The sequence below is a fragment of the Prunus persica genome, chromosome G6 (genome assembly GCF_000346465.2).
Source record: "Prunus persica cultivar Lovell chromosome G6, Prunus_persica_NCBIv2, whole genome shotgun sequence".
Lineage (NCBI taxonomy): Eukaryota > Viridiplantae > Streptophyta > Magnoliopsida > Rosales > Rosaceae > Prunus > Prunus persica.
The window spans coordinates 20,165,371-20,182,324 of NC_034014.1; the positions used below are offsets into that span (position 1 = coordinate 20,165,371).

The window sequence follows — 16,954 nt, forward strand, 5'->3', positions numbered from 1 at the left end:
GAAGTAGATGAATGGTATGGCACTGGGATTCTATGGGTTTTAGATTAGCGCTGAGAAGAAGGTGGTGGGGGTGGATTGGTGCGACTGGGGAGAAGGTTTATTTTTCTTTTTCAATTTATGTTTGTATTTTAATTTTTAAAATAATTATTTTTTAATTAATTTTTTATCTATATTGGAGGTGGTCTTCACTTTGCCACATGACCCACTCAAATTAGAGTAAATTACCTAGGTGCACAAAAATACTAAAACACCTCTGCTACATCGTCAAACTTAAAAGGACGTTTGGATAGAATTGACGGTAAAGAACAATGTGGAACATCAAACCTTGGTACGGAAAAGTCTTTAAGAGGGAAAAATGAGAGTTGCATTATTTTAGGTTGCAGTGTAACAATTAAGCCTATGTTAAATTAAATTAATGTGAAGAGCATTGCTAGTGATCTTTGTGCTTGTCTACAAAGTTGAATTTGGTATATAAATTGGGTGATAAGGAAGGAACTACAACGATTCTCCCAGGTGGGGTTTTGGGGGTTAAAATAAGCTCTCTACTTTATTGGGGTTTATCTTTCGTTGCGGATGGATTCTATATTTGTGCTTTCTCGGTGCTTTTGAAGCCAGCATTCTTCATGGAACTTGTTCTTACCAAATGGGTATGCACATTTCTACTTTGCTCTTGGCTCATCTTCTCCGGAGTATACTCAGGTAGGTGAACTCCAATGCTTCAATTTTTTGATTTATTTGGTTCTGTCTTGAACATGCCCAATCTTGTAACATATCAATATGAAGCAGAATTCATTCTCTTTTGCTTTCTAAATGTTATATGTTGTAATTGTTGATCCAAGTGGAGGGATTGCATGGGGACTCCAAAGTGAGAGGAGTGAACTTGGGAGGATGGTTGGTTGTGGAAGGTTGGATTAAGCCTTCACTTTTTGATGGCATTCCCAATGGAGACATGCTGGTGAGTTTTCTTTCTAGTTTTCTAGTTTTATTTTCAGAGTTCTTTTATTTTTTTTCTTCTGGGTTTTCGTTATTGTTTCAGCTGACCCATTTGTGGATATTGAAATGTAGGATGGAACACAGGTACAACTGAAGTCAGTGACTTTGGAGAAGTATGTCTCTGCAGAGAATGGGGGAGGGATGAACGTCTCGGTTAGTAGAGATGTTGCATCTTCATGGGAAACCTTTACGGTACGATGCCTGATCAAATAGTTTATGCCAGTAGTTTTCTGTTGATTGTTAACTTATAAATAGATCTTGAGTCTTGTCCGATTAAAAGTATCCATTAATCCCTTTTGCTCACTTCCTAAGCCCTTATGCTCAGTTTTTCCCCAGAAATAGGAGGGACAGACTAGAACCATAATGATTTGAAAGAACTGAAAAACATTCATGCAAAAACTATCTTTCCTCTCAATCCCCTTTTCAGAAATCTGAAGCGGTTGTTAGGTAAAGGGGCCACTGGTTTCATGAAAGAGCTAGCAACCCTTATCCTAACTTGGTAGAGTTTGCTACATGATTAGCATAAGGTAAAACCTTTGGCATATCAAATACCTTACATTTAGCTCTTTATAGATAAAGACTTTTCAGCGTTAGTAGTATGAGATTTTTGAGTTGGTAATGAAAATAAAAATCCGTTTATTACATAGTTACAGTTCAAAATAGCTTCTCTCTCTCTCTCTCTCTCTCTCTCTCTCTCTCTCTCTCTCTCTCTCTTCTTTCTGGTTTCTGTATTATAAGGCAGGGGAGTTAACTATATATACTATAAATATATGCTTATTGGACTCTAGAAAATTGAGGTCCTCAGTTTATTTTGGTTCATGTTACTCATGCTTATGCTATGTGTTTTCTGTTCTCTTGCAGTTATGGAGAGTTTCTGAATCAGAATTTCAATTCCGCACCTTGCAGGGCCAGTTTCTAACATGCGATGGCGAAGGTTGCTCTTTTTCTGCAACTGCAGAATCACCTTCAACATTAGAAACCTTTTACATTGAAAAATATAACAATGACAGAGTTCACATCAAAACAATGAGTGGTACGTATTTGCAGGTATGATCCTTTCTACTGTGAAAAGGATGAAGAAGACCCACATTATTACGTTTAGAGTGAGGAATTATGTGTTTTCATGCTATTAGTTCTACCACTATTCATCTAAAAGCAGGTTTAAAACCTTCGACTATAGAATTTTTCAGCTGTTGTGAAACAGTTGTCAATCTCGGATTTCTCAGCATGAAATATTTATGTTGGGAAATCATTTATATTTTGGGATAGTTAATTTTCTGATTTAAACATTTTGTATAAGTTGATATGTCAAGTAAGGATGATGTTTTTCAGAATTTTCAGTTAAATTTAAGAGAAATTTGAATCAGGGTAATTGAGATTCTTATGCTCCATTGCTCCATTTGTTTTGAAGAAATGACTCAAAGGAGAAAAAATCTTCTGAAGGTGACTTATTCCAAGAAAATTTCAATTGTTTGGCTTGCATGAAATTTCTGTCATGAAATTTCTGTGAAGCGAGTGAATCCCTAATTATCCAATTACAGTTTATATTTTTCTTAAGATTTATGAACATTTGAGAAATTTTTCCACAATGTCATTACCAAAGGAATGCGTAGAAAAAGTTCTCTAGTATGCCCTTAAAATATTCATGTCACCACTTAGCATGGGGCTGACTTTATGAATATTTATTTTGCTAGGGATCTATTGACATGGCACCTAAGAATCATTATCTCATTGTTGATTGCTTCCTTATAGACTGTGACTGTCTAAGAATTAAATAATAAAGCATTATCAACTGCAGGCTACAGTGGAAAATCAGCTCATCGCAGACTATCCAGGGAAGCCAGGATGGGATGATAATGCAGCCACATTTGAAATGACCATTGTTTCTAATAATTTGCATGGAGATTACCAGCTGGCAAATGGATATGCACACAATAAGGCCAAAGAGGTTCTTAAGGTAACTGTATGTTACTTTCTAGCTGCCATTATAATGGGTGATTTACATCCTCTATATTATTTGATTTGATTAACTTTTTTGAATGGTATGCACATACATGTCAGAATCAAAGCGGCAATAATTTTCAAATCTAGAAAAAGGGAAACAATTAGAAGGATGTGTATAATATGCTTTTCTTTTACTTTATTGATTCTATTAATGGCAGAGCAATGTTCAAAATGGGAGAATAAATTTTACTGAAATACAGATGATAGAAAAGATATTCAAACATTTTTAGGATTTGACCCTTGCAATTTTAGTACCTATTTATTCCTTGTCTGCACATATTTGGCATCTGAATTTGGCTGTCATCTACTTTTGCTTCCTCAAGTTTCTTGTTCTGTTATATTTGTGGATATTGTCTTCATTGGTCAGTGCCAAATGATTATATGTTCTTGTGTGTAAATTTGAATATTCGGGCATTATACTTGTTTGATGAGAGCATCTGATTCCTATTGCTTTTTTCTTCTGATTTTTTATTTGATATTGGGACCTTTTTAAACTGTAGAGACATAGAAACAGTTTCATCACTATAGGAGATTTCAATTTTCTGTATAAACATGGAATAAACACTGTGAGGATTCCTGTTGGCTGGTGGATTGCTTATGATCCTGATCCTCCCGCACCATTTATTGGTGGAACTTTGGAAGCTCTAGATAATGCATTCTCATGGGCACAGTAGGTCTTTCTTTCACCTAATTCTGTTCAGACTATTAATAATTAAAACATCACATTCAGTTCTGATGTCATACATTAGAACTGTCCTGCAGAGCCTATAATATTAAGTGCATAATTGACCTTCATGCGGCTCCTGGCTCCCAGAACGGGATGGAACATAGTGCTAGTAGAGATGGTTCATCAGACTGGCCTAATCCAGATTACATTTCACAAACACTGCACGTTATAGATTTTCTAGCTTCCAGGTATGTTTTTGATGTGTTTTTGAATTGCTACACTCTGTAACCTCTTAGAGAGTTACACACTTGCATATGCCTTTGAATATTATTTAACAGATAAAATTATAATGGCGGATGGTAAGCATGTAAAGCATTTCGTAATTTGCCACTAATTTACCATCCTGAATCTTTGAGTGTGCAATTCAGGGATGCCAATTCATTCTGTGTTTCTCACACACAACCTCACATGTCTAGACACATGTTATGCAAGTTGCAAACGTGTTCTAGGTTTTCCTCGTAATATTTTATATCAAACAATGTTCGCTAACACGCCTGAAAGTAATCTCCATTTTTGTTTTCCTTACACTTTGTAGCTTTGAAGCATTTGAATATATCTACTGCTTTAATTCAGGGCCCCTCAATAGTTCAAGCATGCCCAACATGACTTCTTTCATTTGCAGGTATGCAAGACATCCTGCTCTGCTGGGAATTGAGCTTCTAAATGAACCATCTGCAGCTACAGTTCCGTTGGATATTTTAGTTTCATATTACAATCAAGGCTATCAAACTGTTCGGAAACACTCATCAACAGCTTATGTAATAGTTTGCCAAAGAATTGGCAATGCAGATCCATCGGAAGTTTATCATGCTAACATAGGCTCACGTAATCTAGTGGTGGATTTGCATTATTACAATCTTTTTGATAATTTCTTTGTTAATATGAGCGCTGTGGATAATATACAATTCATATACAAGAGCAGGGAAACTCAATTGGAGGCCCTGAACAGTGCAAATGGTCCACTTGTTTTTATTGGTAAGGCAATATTCCCAATTCCCTTCACCTGAAAACTTTTTTCACTTCAAGGTCTTATATTTTGGTTCTGGTATGAAATCCGAGCCTATAAGTTATCAAGATTTTTTTATCTGAAAACTTATCTTCTATAGGTTTCAAGTAGTATGAGCTATAATAGTTGAAAACTGGATTTGTTTGTAGGAGAGTGGGTGAATGAGTGGAACGTGACAAGCGGCTCTCAGAAAGATTATCAAGAATTTGGGAGGGTCCAGTTAGAGGTTTATAATGCTGCTTCCTTTGGATGGGCTTACTGGACATTGAAAAATGACAGACCACACTGGGATTTTGAATGGAACATTAGGAACAACTATCTCCAATTGGGTAATTGCCTAGACTTATTTGTTCTTTTTGCTATAACATCACCAATGCAGGCACACACGTAAACCGTACTCAATTAGTCTTTGATTACATCAACCATGTTAGCAGAAAATTATTTATATCTATGCAGGTAATTCACCCAAGAAACAGAATGTTAACGGTTTAGTGTTGCTGGGCTTGATGTATGTGTTGTTCTGTCTGCATCATACTTTGTGACAAATCATACCTGAAATACATCACGGCTCACCACTTGGAGAGAAATATCTAAATGCAGATTCTCTTCGTTTCTGCTCAACCATCACATTCATATTTTTTCATATTGTTTTGCAAAATTGCAGATCCAATAAAATTGTGGAAGGACAGAAAATGTCAATGATTCTGTAACAAATTTGAGGCTATATGTATTACACTCTTTGTCAATGATATATGAGAGAATTTTCTTCCTAATCTCTCACACTACTGTGCAAAACATGAATCTCATCTAAAATCACTCTTCTAGTTAACTAAAGCCATCTTTTATAAATCATAATGTAGATTCTCTTGACCACCTGGCCAACAAAAAGATATCCTATAAAAAGCACCAACAAAAATCCAAAGTAGGATAATGGAAGCTCAACAAATCCCATCACGTCCCCAATTGGTGTGAACGGAATTGCAATTCCAATGGCAGAAATCAGAACTGTAGAACAGAGCACAGGCCATGAGGCAAGGTCCTGAATGAAGGGAATTTTCTCGGTCCGGATCAGGTGGATAATTAGAGTCTGCATGAGAAGCCCTTCAATGAACCAAGCAGAATGGAAGAACATACTGTCATCCACACCATCTGCCTTATAATAGAACCAAAGGAACAGAAGTGCGCTTACATCAAAGATAGTACATACAGGGCCATTCCACAAAATGAACATGGGTAAGCCTTTCTGGGACCATTTTTGTGGGACTTTTACAGCATCTTCTTCCATTTTGTCCCATGGGATTGCAATCTGGCCCACACTATACAAGAAGTTCTGTGTAAGAAGCTGTCGAGGAGTCAACGGTTCATACTTGAGGCACACGGTTGCTATGAGAATTGAGAGAACGCTTCCTAGGTTGGCTATAACTGACATTTTTATGTACTTCATTGTGTTCCCAAATGTGAGCCGACCATGCTCAACGCCGGCGATGAGGACATTAAGGTCTTTCTCCAGTAAGATAATGTCAGCAAAGTCTTTTGCAACTGATGCTGCTGAATCAACTGATATACCAACATTGGCTGCATCCAGGGCAAGCGAGTCATTTACTCCATCCCCCAAGAAGCCAACAATGTGATTACCAACCGTCTGCAACGACTGCACAACTCGGAGTTTCTGCGTTGGGGTGAGTCGAGCTAGTACTGTTGCTCTTTTAACGGTCTCATGAAATGACTCCTGGTTGAGTAGCTCAAGCTCTGGCCCTGTAACTACATGGGTTGTTCTGATACCAACTTCCTTGCAAACTCTTATAGCTAGGGAGAGAGAGTCACCTGTTAGTACTTTTGCTTTCACTCCCTTCTCTGCCAGCCGCCACAAAGCTTGCTTTGCTGAGTCCTTGGGTGGGTCAAAAAACGTTATGAGGCCTAGGAAAACCATGTCTGATTCAAAAGTTTCATCATTGTCTTTGCGCTGATAACTTGTTTCCTGCATTATCACAAAAAAATTCATGTTAGTAAACATTATAAAGGTAGCAGAAATCTTTTTCTTTTTGGTGTGCCGTTCTCACATCTCTGATCGAGTTCAGCAAATACCAAGGTCAAGGACTTTATATAAAATTTTGAAAGAAGCAAATGCACTTGAACTCATTAAATGCAGAAGTTGAGTAAGAAAGAAATCCAGACATACCGTATCAAGGCTCTTTATTGCTACTCCTATAACTCCTAGTCCCTCATTGCTTATTTCTTCAACCATATTTAAAATCCTTTGGTAGCGTTCAGAAGTGAACGTTATATTTGTGCCGCTGTCAACATCCTCTATAGAAGAACAAATTTTCATTACTTCTTCCAGAGCTCCTTTTGTCACCATGACTCTCTCAAAACTATGACGGCTTTTGTCTTCTGCTTCTCTTTCCATGATAATAGACACTCTTCTTCTTATGAAATCAAAAGGAATCTCATCTAATTTCTGCCACTTGGATGGCTGGAATCTGTATCCATTGGTATATACATGTGCCAGAATTGCATCGTCGAGTGGATACTTCTGATCGGTCTTGAAATAGGAGCTAAGGAAAGCAAACTGTAAAACCTTTTCTTTGGATAACCCCAAGCTGTCAAGATGATTAACCATTATTGCACGGTTCATGGTGAGTGTACCAGTCTTGTCAAAGCATAAGATATCCCTGTAACAAAGAGAACACAACCAATTAATATGGAAGTTCAAGTTCAAAAACCTCTATGACAATAAATTTCAGAAAATGATAAAGCGATATGCAAGAGTACATATTCTACCTAGTTTTCTTTCATGTTTTCTGCAAATGGAAGGCAAGTTGGCTGCTACAATTCTATTACGCAAGAGAATTTCAGGATAGCACAATGCAACACTTAAAATAGTTTTCTGAAATTCAGATCAGGCATTGCTCTACATTACAATTTGTCAAGTTTTTTACTATATCTCCATTTCAGCATAAAAGAGAATTGGATTGAGAGCCACAATGGGTCCCCTTCCGTTTAACATCATGTAGTCAAGTACCGGTGAATTTGAGTGTCAATATCTGAATCTAACACTCTTAAGTCAACATCACCCCCCGATTCTATCCATTCCAAAAGCCACCAAATCATCATCATTTCAGGCACTCATCAGTTTGTGGTAAGATTTATCCTTCCACACAAATATGTCCATATATATATAGTTATGTATATACTCACATAGATCCCATGTCTCGTATTGCAGATAAGCTTTTGATTATGCATCTGTCTTTGGCCATAGCAAGTGCTCCTTTTGCAAGACTTGTGTTAACAATGAGGGGAAGCATTTGAGGAGTTAGTGCACTTGCTACCGAGATTCCAAAAAGGAAGCTCGCAGTCAGATCATGAGATGTAGTGTAGTCAATTACAACTATGACGGTGACTGCAACTAGCATAACAGCAACCAGCACGTAAGATATGCGGCGGACACCATCCTCAAAATCATTTGGTGGTTGCTTCTTCCCTATGTTTGAAAACATGGTGCTCATGTATGTCTTAGATCCAGTGGAAACCACTAGACCAGTTCCGCCACCTGATACCACATTCGTCCCCTGAATTTTTTATATAACAGCAGGGAATTATATAATTGTTCAGTAACATGCAATATTACCAACACATATTAAGCAGGAAATTCCTACTTAATCATGACATTTTTGAAAGAAATCCCATTAATGAAGTCTTAATCCCAAACCTTTTAAATTTAAGAGTTGCAACCTCTGATGTTACGCGTACGGTATTGAAATGGTCCGGCATAATTTGAACAATTTAAGGCCTTACTGTACATACCATGAAGCAAATATTCTTCAGATCAAGCAATGGAGTGCTTTGATCTTCTCTGATATCAGCAGTTTTTTCAGTTGTCCAAGACTCTCCTGTTAATGATGACTGGCTGTTCAAGAAGCATGGAGTGATCACTTAATCTAAAAGAGGAAGAATGACATAAAAGAACTCAAAAATAATCATTTATAAGACAGAAAGCTTTATAGGCACTGTACCTTACGACAAGGTGTTTCGAAGATAACAATCTCACATCACCAGGAAAAAGGTCTCCAGGTTCAAAAATGACAATGTCACCAGGAACGACATCTCTTTGGTCAATCTGTACCACTAGCTCCGTCTGGTAAACTCTACCTGCACATCTTTGAACTTTGACTGGGCACCTTACAAATTCTGAAAGCTTCATGGCCGCTTTTGAACTGCCATATTCCTGAAAGGAACATGGAAAATCAATCTCATTTGATTGAAAGATATGGACCCTGTTTGATTGAACAAACTAAGCAAGACATACCTGATAGAATCGGAGGGAGACACTTATGAAAACCAAAACAAGCATGATACATCCATTCGGGCTGTCGCTCGTAAAGTATGAGATTACAGACAAGACAATCAATATGATATTGAAAGGATGGAAGAAAGCATTCCACAAAATATGCCACCAGCTTGGAAAAGAATAATCAATAGGAACATTCGGTCCGTTTTCCTTCAATCTCCTTTCAGCTTCAGCAAAGCTTAATCCTGCAGCGAAGCGAAACTCCAGAGCTATTATACGATTGCGAGGAGCTACAACTTCTTTTAGCCTTATAATTCGTGCTTACATGAAAATACTGCAAAATGTACCAACCTAGCCTTATAATTATCAAATTCAACTGAGAAATTTGCCTATATCTTGGCATTTCATAAAGCAATTCAAATTCAACTAACTTCCCCATACATTTTATGGATCACCATCCGTATAACAATGGAGACAACCATGTAATACATTCAGTCAGTCTCTTTTACAAACACACTTGCATCTATCAGAAAAACAAATCTCAAAGTTCTCATTCCCTAATAACTTTGGCTAAAAACAGAACAGATAATTAAGGTGAGTAACTAAGGACACTAACCCCTTTCTGTGGATCGAACATACTCGAAAACCATATCCTTGTCAGACTGCGCCAAGGCGTATAACCAAGCGTAGAGCTTCTCCTCTGCCTCAGTCCTTGACCCTCCATCAATTTTTCCTGCACATTCCACAGAAACAGCACAATCCCACATCAGAAATAGCTCCAATAAGAGAAAATCCATTCATGCATAAAAGCAGAATAAGCAAAAAACTTCAACAAACCTCCAGACATAAGCCTGCGCAAAAATCGAAAGACCTTGTTGGCGGCGCCATCCTTCTGGGTTTCGGATTTGTTTACCAAGTTTTGGCGAGCTGGGTTGTAGTAAGGAAGGGGGGTGTGCTTATATGAAGTAAAAATGGAGGGGATTTTGAACCAGCCCATGTTACAAAATTAAGCAGTAGCAGTTGGGAATGAGAGAGAGACATCAATTTTCTGACTGAGGACAAGTGAGAAGAAGAAGATGAGAAAGTCGGCATTTTTATTGGAGGGTCTGTCTGAAGATTGGATCTTTGAAGAGAAGGTAGAGGGAGAGAGAGACAGGAGATAAACAAATAAATTGTGTGTGAATTTTGGGTGGTTTTTTGGAGCTTCTTTGCTTCTCCTGAGGTTTTAGGATCAGTTTCTCTCTCTAGGACTTTCCCCTCGTAGCTTCAACTACCAGACTACAGACGACGGTTAGGTTGGTTATAAAGTTGGCTGAGTTACTGACTCTCCCAAAGTCATTTGCCAGTTGTCAAGACAGATTTGTCCTGTTGAGATATCTGTCAACCAAGTCATAGCGCACTCAACCCAGACATATATAACCCAGACATAAACTTCAAAGTTAAAAGCTGGGTTGATTGGTTTTTAAAGTAAATAAAATCCCCCCTTTTTTTTTTTGGTAAATTAATAATGAAGTACACGAGAAACACATTAAAAGAAAAAGCATAAAAAATAAATAGAATGAGAACGAAATAATTAATATTATTGATGTCATCTGCGTTTATCAACACACATACAAAATTAAAAAATATAAATTTATTACGTCACAATATGTAATTTAATTCTAATTTCTTCTCTCTCTCTTAGTGATTATTTCCCCAAATAATGACTTTCTTATCACACATACAGAATCAAAAAGTATGCAGGTTTCACCACAATTCATACTCCAATTCCAACTGAAAATTTCTCTGATTCATAATTTCCTCAATTCAAAGTAAAAACGGCATCAAAAGTTATATCTTAGTTACTTTTTCATCCTTATTTAAAATAGTTTAAACATTTGAGAACAATAAACAAACAAAATTTATCCAGCATCCAAGTGTTAAAGTTATATAATTCTGTGTCCTTTAAGAATACATGATTAGCCATACTTAACTAATTTTAAGTAGGTGATCAATAATGATTATGTTGCCCATCATGAAATCATGCAGAGCAGAGGCAGGACATTTAAAGTATTTGGGGTCAGACACTGTGAACCAATAAGCTGAGAGCTGACAACATAATAATTTCTTATTTTCATTCTGCTTTTACACCAGAAAATGGGTGTTGTGATTTTGTCGTTTCTGTAATTCTTCATTCTGGCTTGTACTATATAACTAATAGTAATATACTATACATTTTTGGGCATACAATTTGAGTCATTGGCAGCATTTTTTTTTTTCTCTTTGAAACATTGACCGCATTTTACTTTGATAACCCAATAGTTTGGTATTATTTGTGAAATGTTACTTCTTTTCTACTTTTTTAACGACACTTTTTCTTCTTTCCCTTTAATATGATGTGAAAGTTACTATTTTCTCAAGTCATCGGAATTAGCTCCGTTGGCTGGCGAGGGAATGTGGGATAATAGATTAGAATTAGAATAAGTCAAGAGTTCGATTCAAAATGAAAAAAGTTACATTATGTATAGTATGATTAAGAATTAATATTTGCATCTTGGAGAACCATTCTAGTGGTTAACAAATCCGAAACATGATTGAGATTGCCATGATCATAAATGAGTTTCTAGTTCTTATTTTATTTTATTTTTTGCGGATATTCTGGTTACATTTTTTTAAATTTATATGCAATGCAATGTACCCTGGAATCTTTGGCCTTTCAGAAACAAATGAGGTTCCATACTCCTATCCTTCACTCACTGCAGTGAAACGAAGAAAACTGTTTGAAGGAGCCATAACAGGAAAGAGTGAATTCTGTAGACTATTTTGCCTCCTGGTAATTAAGACACGCATATAATATCTCTATCATATGGAATTAGTCACATATATAATTCAATCTGATAAAAAGTACAAGGCTTATTAATGTATTCAATCTGCACATAGTGATGCCTAACAAAGGTACTGCGTTAAGACAAGCGTCTGAGGCAATCAATCAATGTATCCGTGTGTTCAGGCTTCCCGACAGATATGCGAACATAACCCCTCAACTCTTTGTTGTTGTAGTGACGAATCATCACACCCATTTTTGCTAGGTCCTCCTGTATCAAAATTGAAACCATAGAATGTTCAAACGAAATACAGAGGAGTACATGATTCAAACGTTATACAAGTTTTAGTGGTGAATAGCAGGTTAAGAACCATTTTTCTGGGCTGCCCATGAGTCAAACCCGATATATAGCACATGATACAACCTCAAACTGTCTTCGGTAACACCAAAAGGTTCAGGGCCGTCTTTCTAATTTACAATTGACATCGTTTCTAGCATTCGGTTTGAATGTGTTCTCAGGTTCTCTATTCTTTTTTGAGAATCTACATTCTCTATTCTTAGCAAGCCCTGTTAAATAGTACTTGACAAGCCCTGTGAAGTGTAGCTAAGAATTGCATCATATACTCCCTAGAGAAATCTTCATTACTTCTATTATATTTCATACAACTTGTTATTTATTGAAATATATGACTTTTGGCTTTCATAACTAGTCCAACCAGGAATACACTCCAACTTAGGGGAACTACTAAAACTGCGGATATTCCAAGAATTCTATAATACTGAAGCTTTCATTTCAGTCCCCTATTACTGAAACCCTAACAATATGAATTGGTGGATTGCAACACATTGGGTGCAGAACCAAAAGTTTTCTAAGATGATGATGCCATGCTATAAGAAGTAAAAAACTACCTTCAGCTTCTTAGCATCCACTCCCGATGTAACCTCACAAAGAATAAAATTGGAATAGCTTGGATATGGGTTGAGAAATGGCAGCTCCTTTAGAAGGTTGTAAAGCCTCTCCCTTTCTTGTAGCAAAGCGTCTTTCACAGTCTGGTACATGTTGAAACCCATATTAAATATAGTGACAAGCATACATGATACCTTCTCGCACCTAGTCTTGACATAGTTCAATTATTAAGATTAACAGGAACGGGAGAAATCCAAAGATTCATAACCTCTAGATAGGTGGGATTCTGCAATGCTGCACAAGCAGAAACTTCAGCAGTAACAGACACATTATATGGTTGCTTTGCTCTCCAAAGATATTCAATGATGGTCAATGGAAATGCTCCATATCCCACGCGGAGTCCAGCTAAGCCTGCACCATTGTCACATTCCACAAAAATTTAACCATTTACAAAAAAGGTTGAAACTAACAAACTAAAAATTTATACAACACATGAAAGTTTGGATTGCAAATCCTGTTACTGGAAATTGATTAGCAGGTCCAACAGTACCAAAGGAGAACTATAGTTTGTATTGCCAAAACCATGCCACTGCGATCATAAATTCTTTTATTAACAGGGTCAACAGTACCGAAACAAAATTATATCGACCAACATACAAGTTCTCAAAAGAAAATGATTTCACAAAAGAAAACAAGAAATTGTTGTTCATAGAATATTTTCACTAGAAACTTATTGACAGGCTTGATACCAAAATATTGTCAGTAGAAATTTATTGACAGGCTAAATAGTACCTAAACATATCACAAAAATCTTATTGCTAGAAATTTACTGTTAATAGTACCCAACCAGAATTATAACAAGAAATTTAAGATCAAGAATACCAGCTCGTTTGCTAAAAGTCCGAAGTACAATTAGATTCTCATGCTTTTTCACCCACTGCATCCGTGATTCAAGTCCTGAAAACTCAATATATGCTTCATCCAGCACCACCAGTACAGGAAGCTCAAGGACTTTCAAGAGAATCTCGTCACTGATTATACTGCCATAGAATAGGTAGAACAAGAAAAATTAGTGTAAAATTCATATTATAGAAACCATACAGTTTCTGTTAATATAAAAGGAAAAAAAAAGTCTTCAGAATCAAATTCCAAATCTTAATACCATAGATTATCCATTTTATTAATAATTTTTTTCAGTGTGTAGCCTAGACAGTTTCATTAATGGACTGTATAATATAAAACACACAAGCGCCCTCATTTCAATCTTGGGACATAAGAATAACAAAACTATGCACGGAAAGAAACAAGTTTCAGTTACCTCCCATCTGGATTGTTGGGAGAAGTTAGGAATATGCATTTAGGTTTTTCCTGTACAACAACTTCTGAAATGACATCAACATCCAAGCTAAAATCCGACTTCCTTGGCACTGCAGGGTTCCATTGAACAGTTACAGATTATACACACATACTGTACATCAAAGTACAAGAGCTGCGGTACCAAAAGTTTCATTTGTATTCAAGGATAAAAAGTTAAAAATATTCTAAGATAAAATTACCAAAAAAAAATTAAGCAGAATGCCATCTTTACCTTTAATGACAGAAGCCCCATTTACTGCAGCATCAAATTCATACATTGTGAACGTTGGAGGGCAGTCAACAATCTTGTCACCAGGATCAAGCACACATCTTCAGCAATATTTTAATCAAGGACACAGGAAAGACAAAATCAGGGGCTGATAGACAAAAAAAAAAGGATAGCATGGTTTGGAATCTTATACAAACATAATGTTTCATTTATAACCTCATAATCAAATCAATGAGCTCATCCGCACCACACCCAACAAGAATATAATCAGATTCAAGCCCTGAATCCTTTGCAAGGGCAGCACGTAACCGACGGCTTTCAGGGTCGGGATAGATATATGGGAATTTCAGTGCACCCAAAGCTTCAAAAACCTACAAACAATCTGAAATTGCAGTAAGGACATAAAGGGGTCTAAAAAGCTTGGCATGATGCCACTTAACACAGGCTGGAAACCGATAAACAAATAACACCACCACATCATATGTAGTATAAAAAATTATTGTGCTTAAAAACCAAGTACAGTGGCACATATGACTAACCTCCGGTGGAGGACCATAAGGGTTTTCATTTGCATCTAATTTGATAATGTCCTCAGGCTTCCTTCCAAGTTGGGCCGACAAAACCTGTAGCCAAAGAAACTTAGTCACTAGTTGGCCAGAAATTTACGAATTGAAATAGTTATTGAGAGATGTCTAATTCAACCTACACAACCATCATAATGGAACCAATTATGTATACATATTCACCGGAATCAGAAGAAACAAAAAGAAAGTCCAGACTAACCGTTTCTTTAGCAGACTGCATAAATACTAATTTTTGAAAATACCATCGACAATAGCAGAGAAAGATCCCCACCGGGACAAAGACCTAACTTTTACTTGTTTAAATAACATTTAAGATTAATCAAGATCAGGTACATTGAAGCAGAAAAGAAAATATATTATGCAAGCATGAGATTCTTTGGCACTCAATCCAGGTTTATTAAGAACAGGCTACTCCAGCTCAAATTTTTCAAAAATTTCTGACTAATATTAATTATGCATTGCAGATGCTAAAATCAAATATTAGTTCACAGAAAATTACTTCTCAACCAAACTTGAATTTCTGGCTAATTTAAGCCAAACTTGAATTATAAATAAGATGCATTATACAGACAACTGAATCGAGAGAAACAAAAAGAAACTTATATGCAGCCATTGCATCCTTTTAAGTTATATACAATTAAAACACAAAATAGAAAATTATCTATAAGCTCAATTTTCACCAAAAAGTAAATTGCAAGAGCTTTATAACTCCGCATCAAGCATTATCAAGTCTAGCTCAGACCTCATTCACCATTTTTCTCAGAAACGTTCACCAAAACTCCAAAAAAAAAGACTTCAAATCGATTCAAAGAGGGAAAAGGATGCGCTTAGATTGAAATACCTCAAATGGCAAAATGGACTGATAAGGAGACAAATTCCTCAAATGGGGTCGAATGAACGAGTCACCGGTCAAACGCTGTTGAACCTCACTAACTTTTTTCTGCACAGGGGTTGTGGAAGCCATAGCCACCACCGTCCTCTTGTTCCCTTCAGTTCCACAACTGGGTCTGCGACTGATGCTGATATTGGTCAATCGTAGTGAGGAAGCGTTGTATATATCAATCACACCCATCAGCATTAACCTCGCGGGTGGATGAGGGCTCGGAGAGAAGGTTGGTGATGGCGGTGACAACCTGTGCTGTTGACTGGTGGCGGCGGCGGCGGAAACGGGTATGATTCAAATGGAGGGAAATGTCCTAGGGCTGAACGGTATTACTCAAACCGAACCCATTGATTAGGTGTTGGAAGGTACATGTGATTTCCTTCCAATAGCCATTGCTTTCGCGCCACGTGTAAAACAAATAGTAATTGATACCTTTTTTAGTAAATTTAGGTTTTAGCCACAAAAAAACTTTCACTTTTGGAAAAAATCAAAACTTTTTCAAAAAAGACAGAAAGACTTCTAAACTTTCAAACAAAAGACATGCAAATGTAAAGGATTCCTTAGGAAATCTAAAATTAAATAAGGGTAATTTTGTCTATTTTAGCTTCTTTTAAAAAAAATTTCTCTCCTTTGGCCTTTTCCAAAATCTCCCTAATTTTTTGGCTAAAAGTCATTTTTGGTCCTTGTAGTTTGGCACTTCAACTACTTTTAACCCTGTAGTTTCAATTCCGTCAATTTTGATCCTGTAGTTTCGTATTTGTAGCAATTTAAGGACAAGTTAGTGTTCCTGTCAATTTCTTTAACGGTGCAAGGGGCAATTTCGTTAACCCAAAATTCTTGAGCATAAAAGCTCGTCTGGAACTCCCCTAATTTCATATTAGGGCTTGAAATTGGTCATTTGGGTTTAGGGTTCTTCAAAAATTGGGATTAGTGGTTGAATTTCGAACCCTAATATGAAAGAGTAATGTTATTTAGACACACAACATTGACTACCTTAACTGACCACCTTATGTGGCAACTGATGCGTAAAGCCATGGACAGAAAAGAGTCGGAACAAAGATATAAACGTGGGAACTACGAGTTCCAACCTTACTAAATGTAACTGTCATTTATAAGGCAAAAAAAGAGAAGAGGCGTGGCCCATGGAGATGAGGTGAGGAGAGTCGACTCCTAT

At 36.8% G+C, this 16,954-nt stretch overlaps 3 protein-coding genes across 3 annotated transcripts; 1 reads left to right on the plus strand and 2 right to left on the minus strand.

Moving 5' to 3' along the window:
- Positions 446-5,507, plus strand: LOC18773939 (probable glucan 1,3-beta-glucosidase A). Its single transcript, XM_007207097.2, has 10 exons — positions 446-699; positions 840-955; positions 1,066-1,185; positions 1,855-2,040; positions 2,792-2,950; positions 3,498-3,667; positions 3,760-3,912; positions 4,347-4,699; positions 4,880-5,059; positions 5,187-5,507. The coding sequence occupies exons 1-10, from the start codon at positions 624-626 to the stop codon at positions 5,270-5,272; spliced, it is 1,599 nt and encodes a 532-aa protein (XP_007207159.2). The 5' UTR covers positions 446-623; the 3' UTR covers positions 5,273-5,507.
- LOC18774071 (magnesium-transporting ATPase, P-type 1) lies at positions 5,413-10,302 on the minus strand. The gene is made up of 8 exons (XM_007208035.2): positions 9,856-10,302; positions 9,635-9,751; positions 9,037-9,263; positions 8,744-8,955; positions 8,535-8,637; positions 7,929-8,299; positions 6,910-7,402; positions 5,413-6,708 (listed from the first exon to the last, which is right to left on the minus strand). Exons 1-8 carry the CDS (start codon positions 10,013-10,015, stop codon positions 5,560-5,562), a joined length of 2,832 nt encoding a protein of 943 aa, XP_007208097.2. The 5' UTR covers positions 10,016-10,302; the 3' UTR covers positions 5,413-5,559.
- Positions 11,790-16,138, minus strand: LOC18774982 (histidinol-phosphate aminotransferase, chloroplastic). The gene is made up of 9 exons (XM_007205198.2): positions 15,739-16,138; positions 14,853-14,936; positions 14,530-14,684; positions 14,317-14,414; positions 14,047-14,155; positions 13,611-13,768; positions 12,997-13,139; positions 12,731-12,871; positions 11,790-12,092 (listed from the first exon to the last, which is right to left on the minus strand). Exons 1-9 carry the CDS (start codon positions 15,973-15,975, stop codon positions 11,961-11,963), a joined length of 1,257 nt encoding a protein of 418 aa, XP_007205260.1. The 5' UTR covers positions 15,976-16,138; the 3' UTR covers positions 11,790-11,960.

Excerpts from the sequence above, each read along its gene's own strand:
- LOC18773939 (XM_007207097.2), top strand. The coding sequence starts at position 624 with ATGGAACTTGTTCTTACCAAATGGGTATGCACATTTCTACTTTGCTCT. Across the intron at positions 700-839 it reads CTTCTCCGGAGTATACTCAG|TGGAGGGATTGCATGGGGAC; the intron begins GTAGGTGAACTC and ends TGTTGATCCAAG. Across the intron at positions 956-1,065 it reads TTCCCAATGGAGACATGCTG|GATGGAACACAGGTACAACT; the intron begins GTGAGTTTTCTT and ends ATTGAAATGTAG.
- LOC18774071 (XM_007208035.2), bottom strand. The coding sequence starts at position 10,015 with ATGGGCTGGTTCAAAATCCCCTCCATTTTTACTTCATATAAGCACACC. Across the intron at positions 8,956-9,036 it reads TCTCCCTCCGATTCTATCAG|GAATATGGCAGTTCAAAAGC; the intron begins GTATGTCTTGCT and ends TGTTCCTTTCAG. Across the intron at positions 7,403-7,928 it reads ATACGAGACATGGGATCTAT|GGATATCTTATGCTTTGACA; the intron begins GTGAGTATATAC and ends TCTTTGTTACAG.
- LOC18774982 (XM_007205198.2), bottom strand. The coding sequence starts at position 15,975 with ATGCTGATGGGTGTGATTGATATATACAACGCTTCCTCACTACGATTG. Across the intron at positions 14,937-15,738 it reads AGTCCATTTTGCCATTTGAG|GTTTTGTCGGCCCAACTTGG; the intron begins GTATTTCAATCT and ends CTTTGGCTACAG. Across the intron at positions 14,156-14,316 it reads TGGGGCTTCTGTCATTAAAG|TGCCAAGGAAGTCGGATTTT; the intron begins GTAAAGATGGCA and ends GGAACCCTGCAG.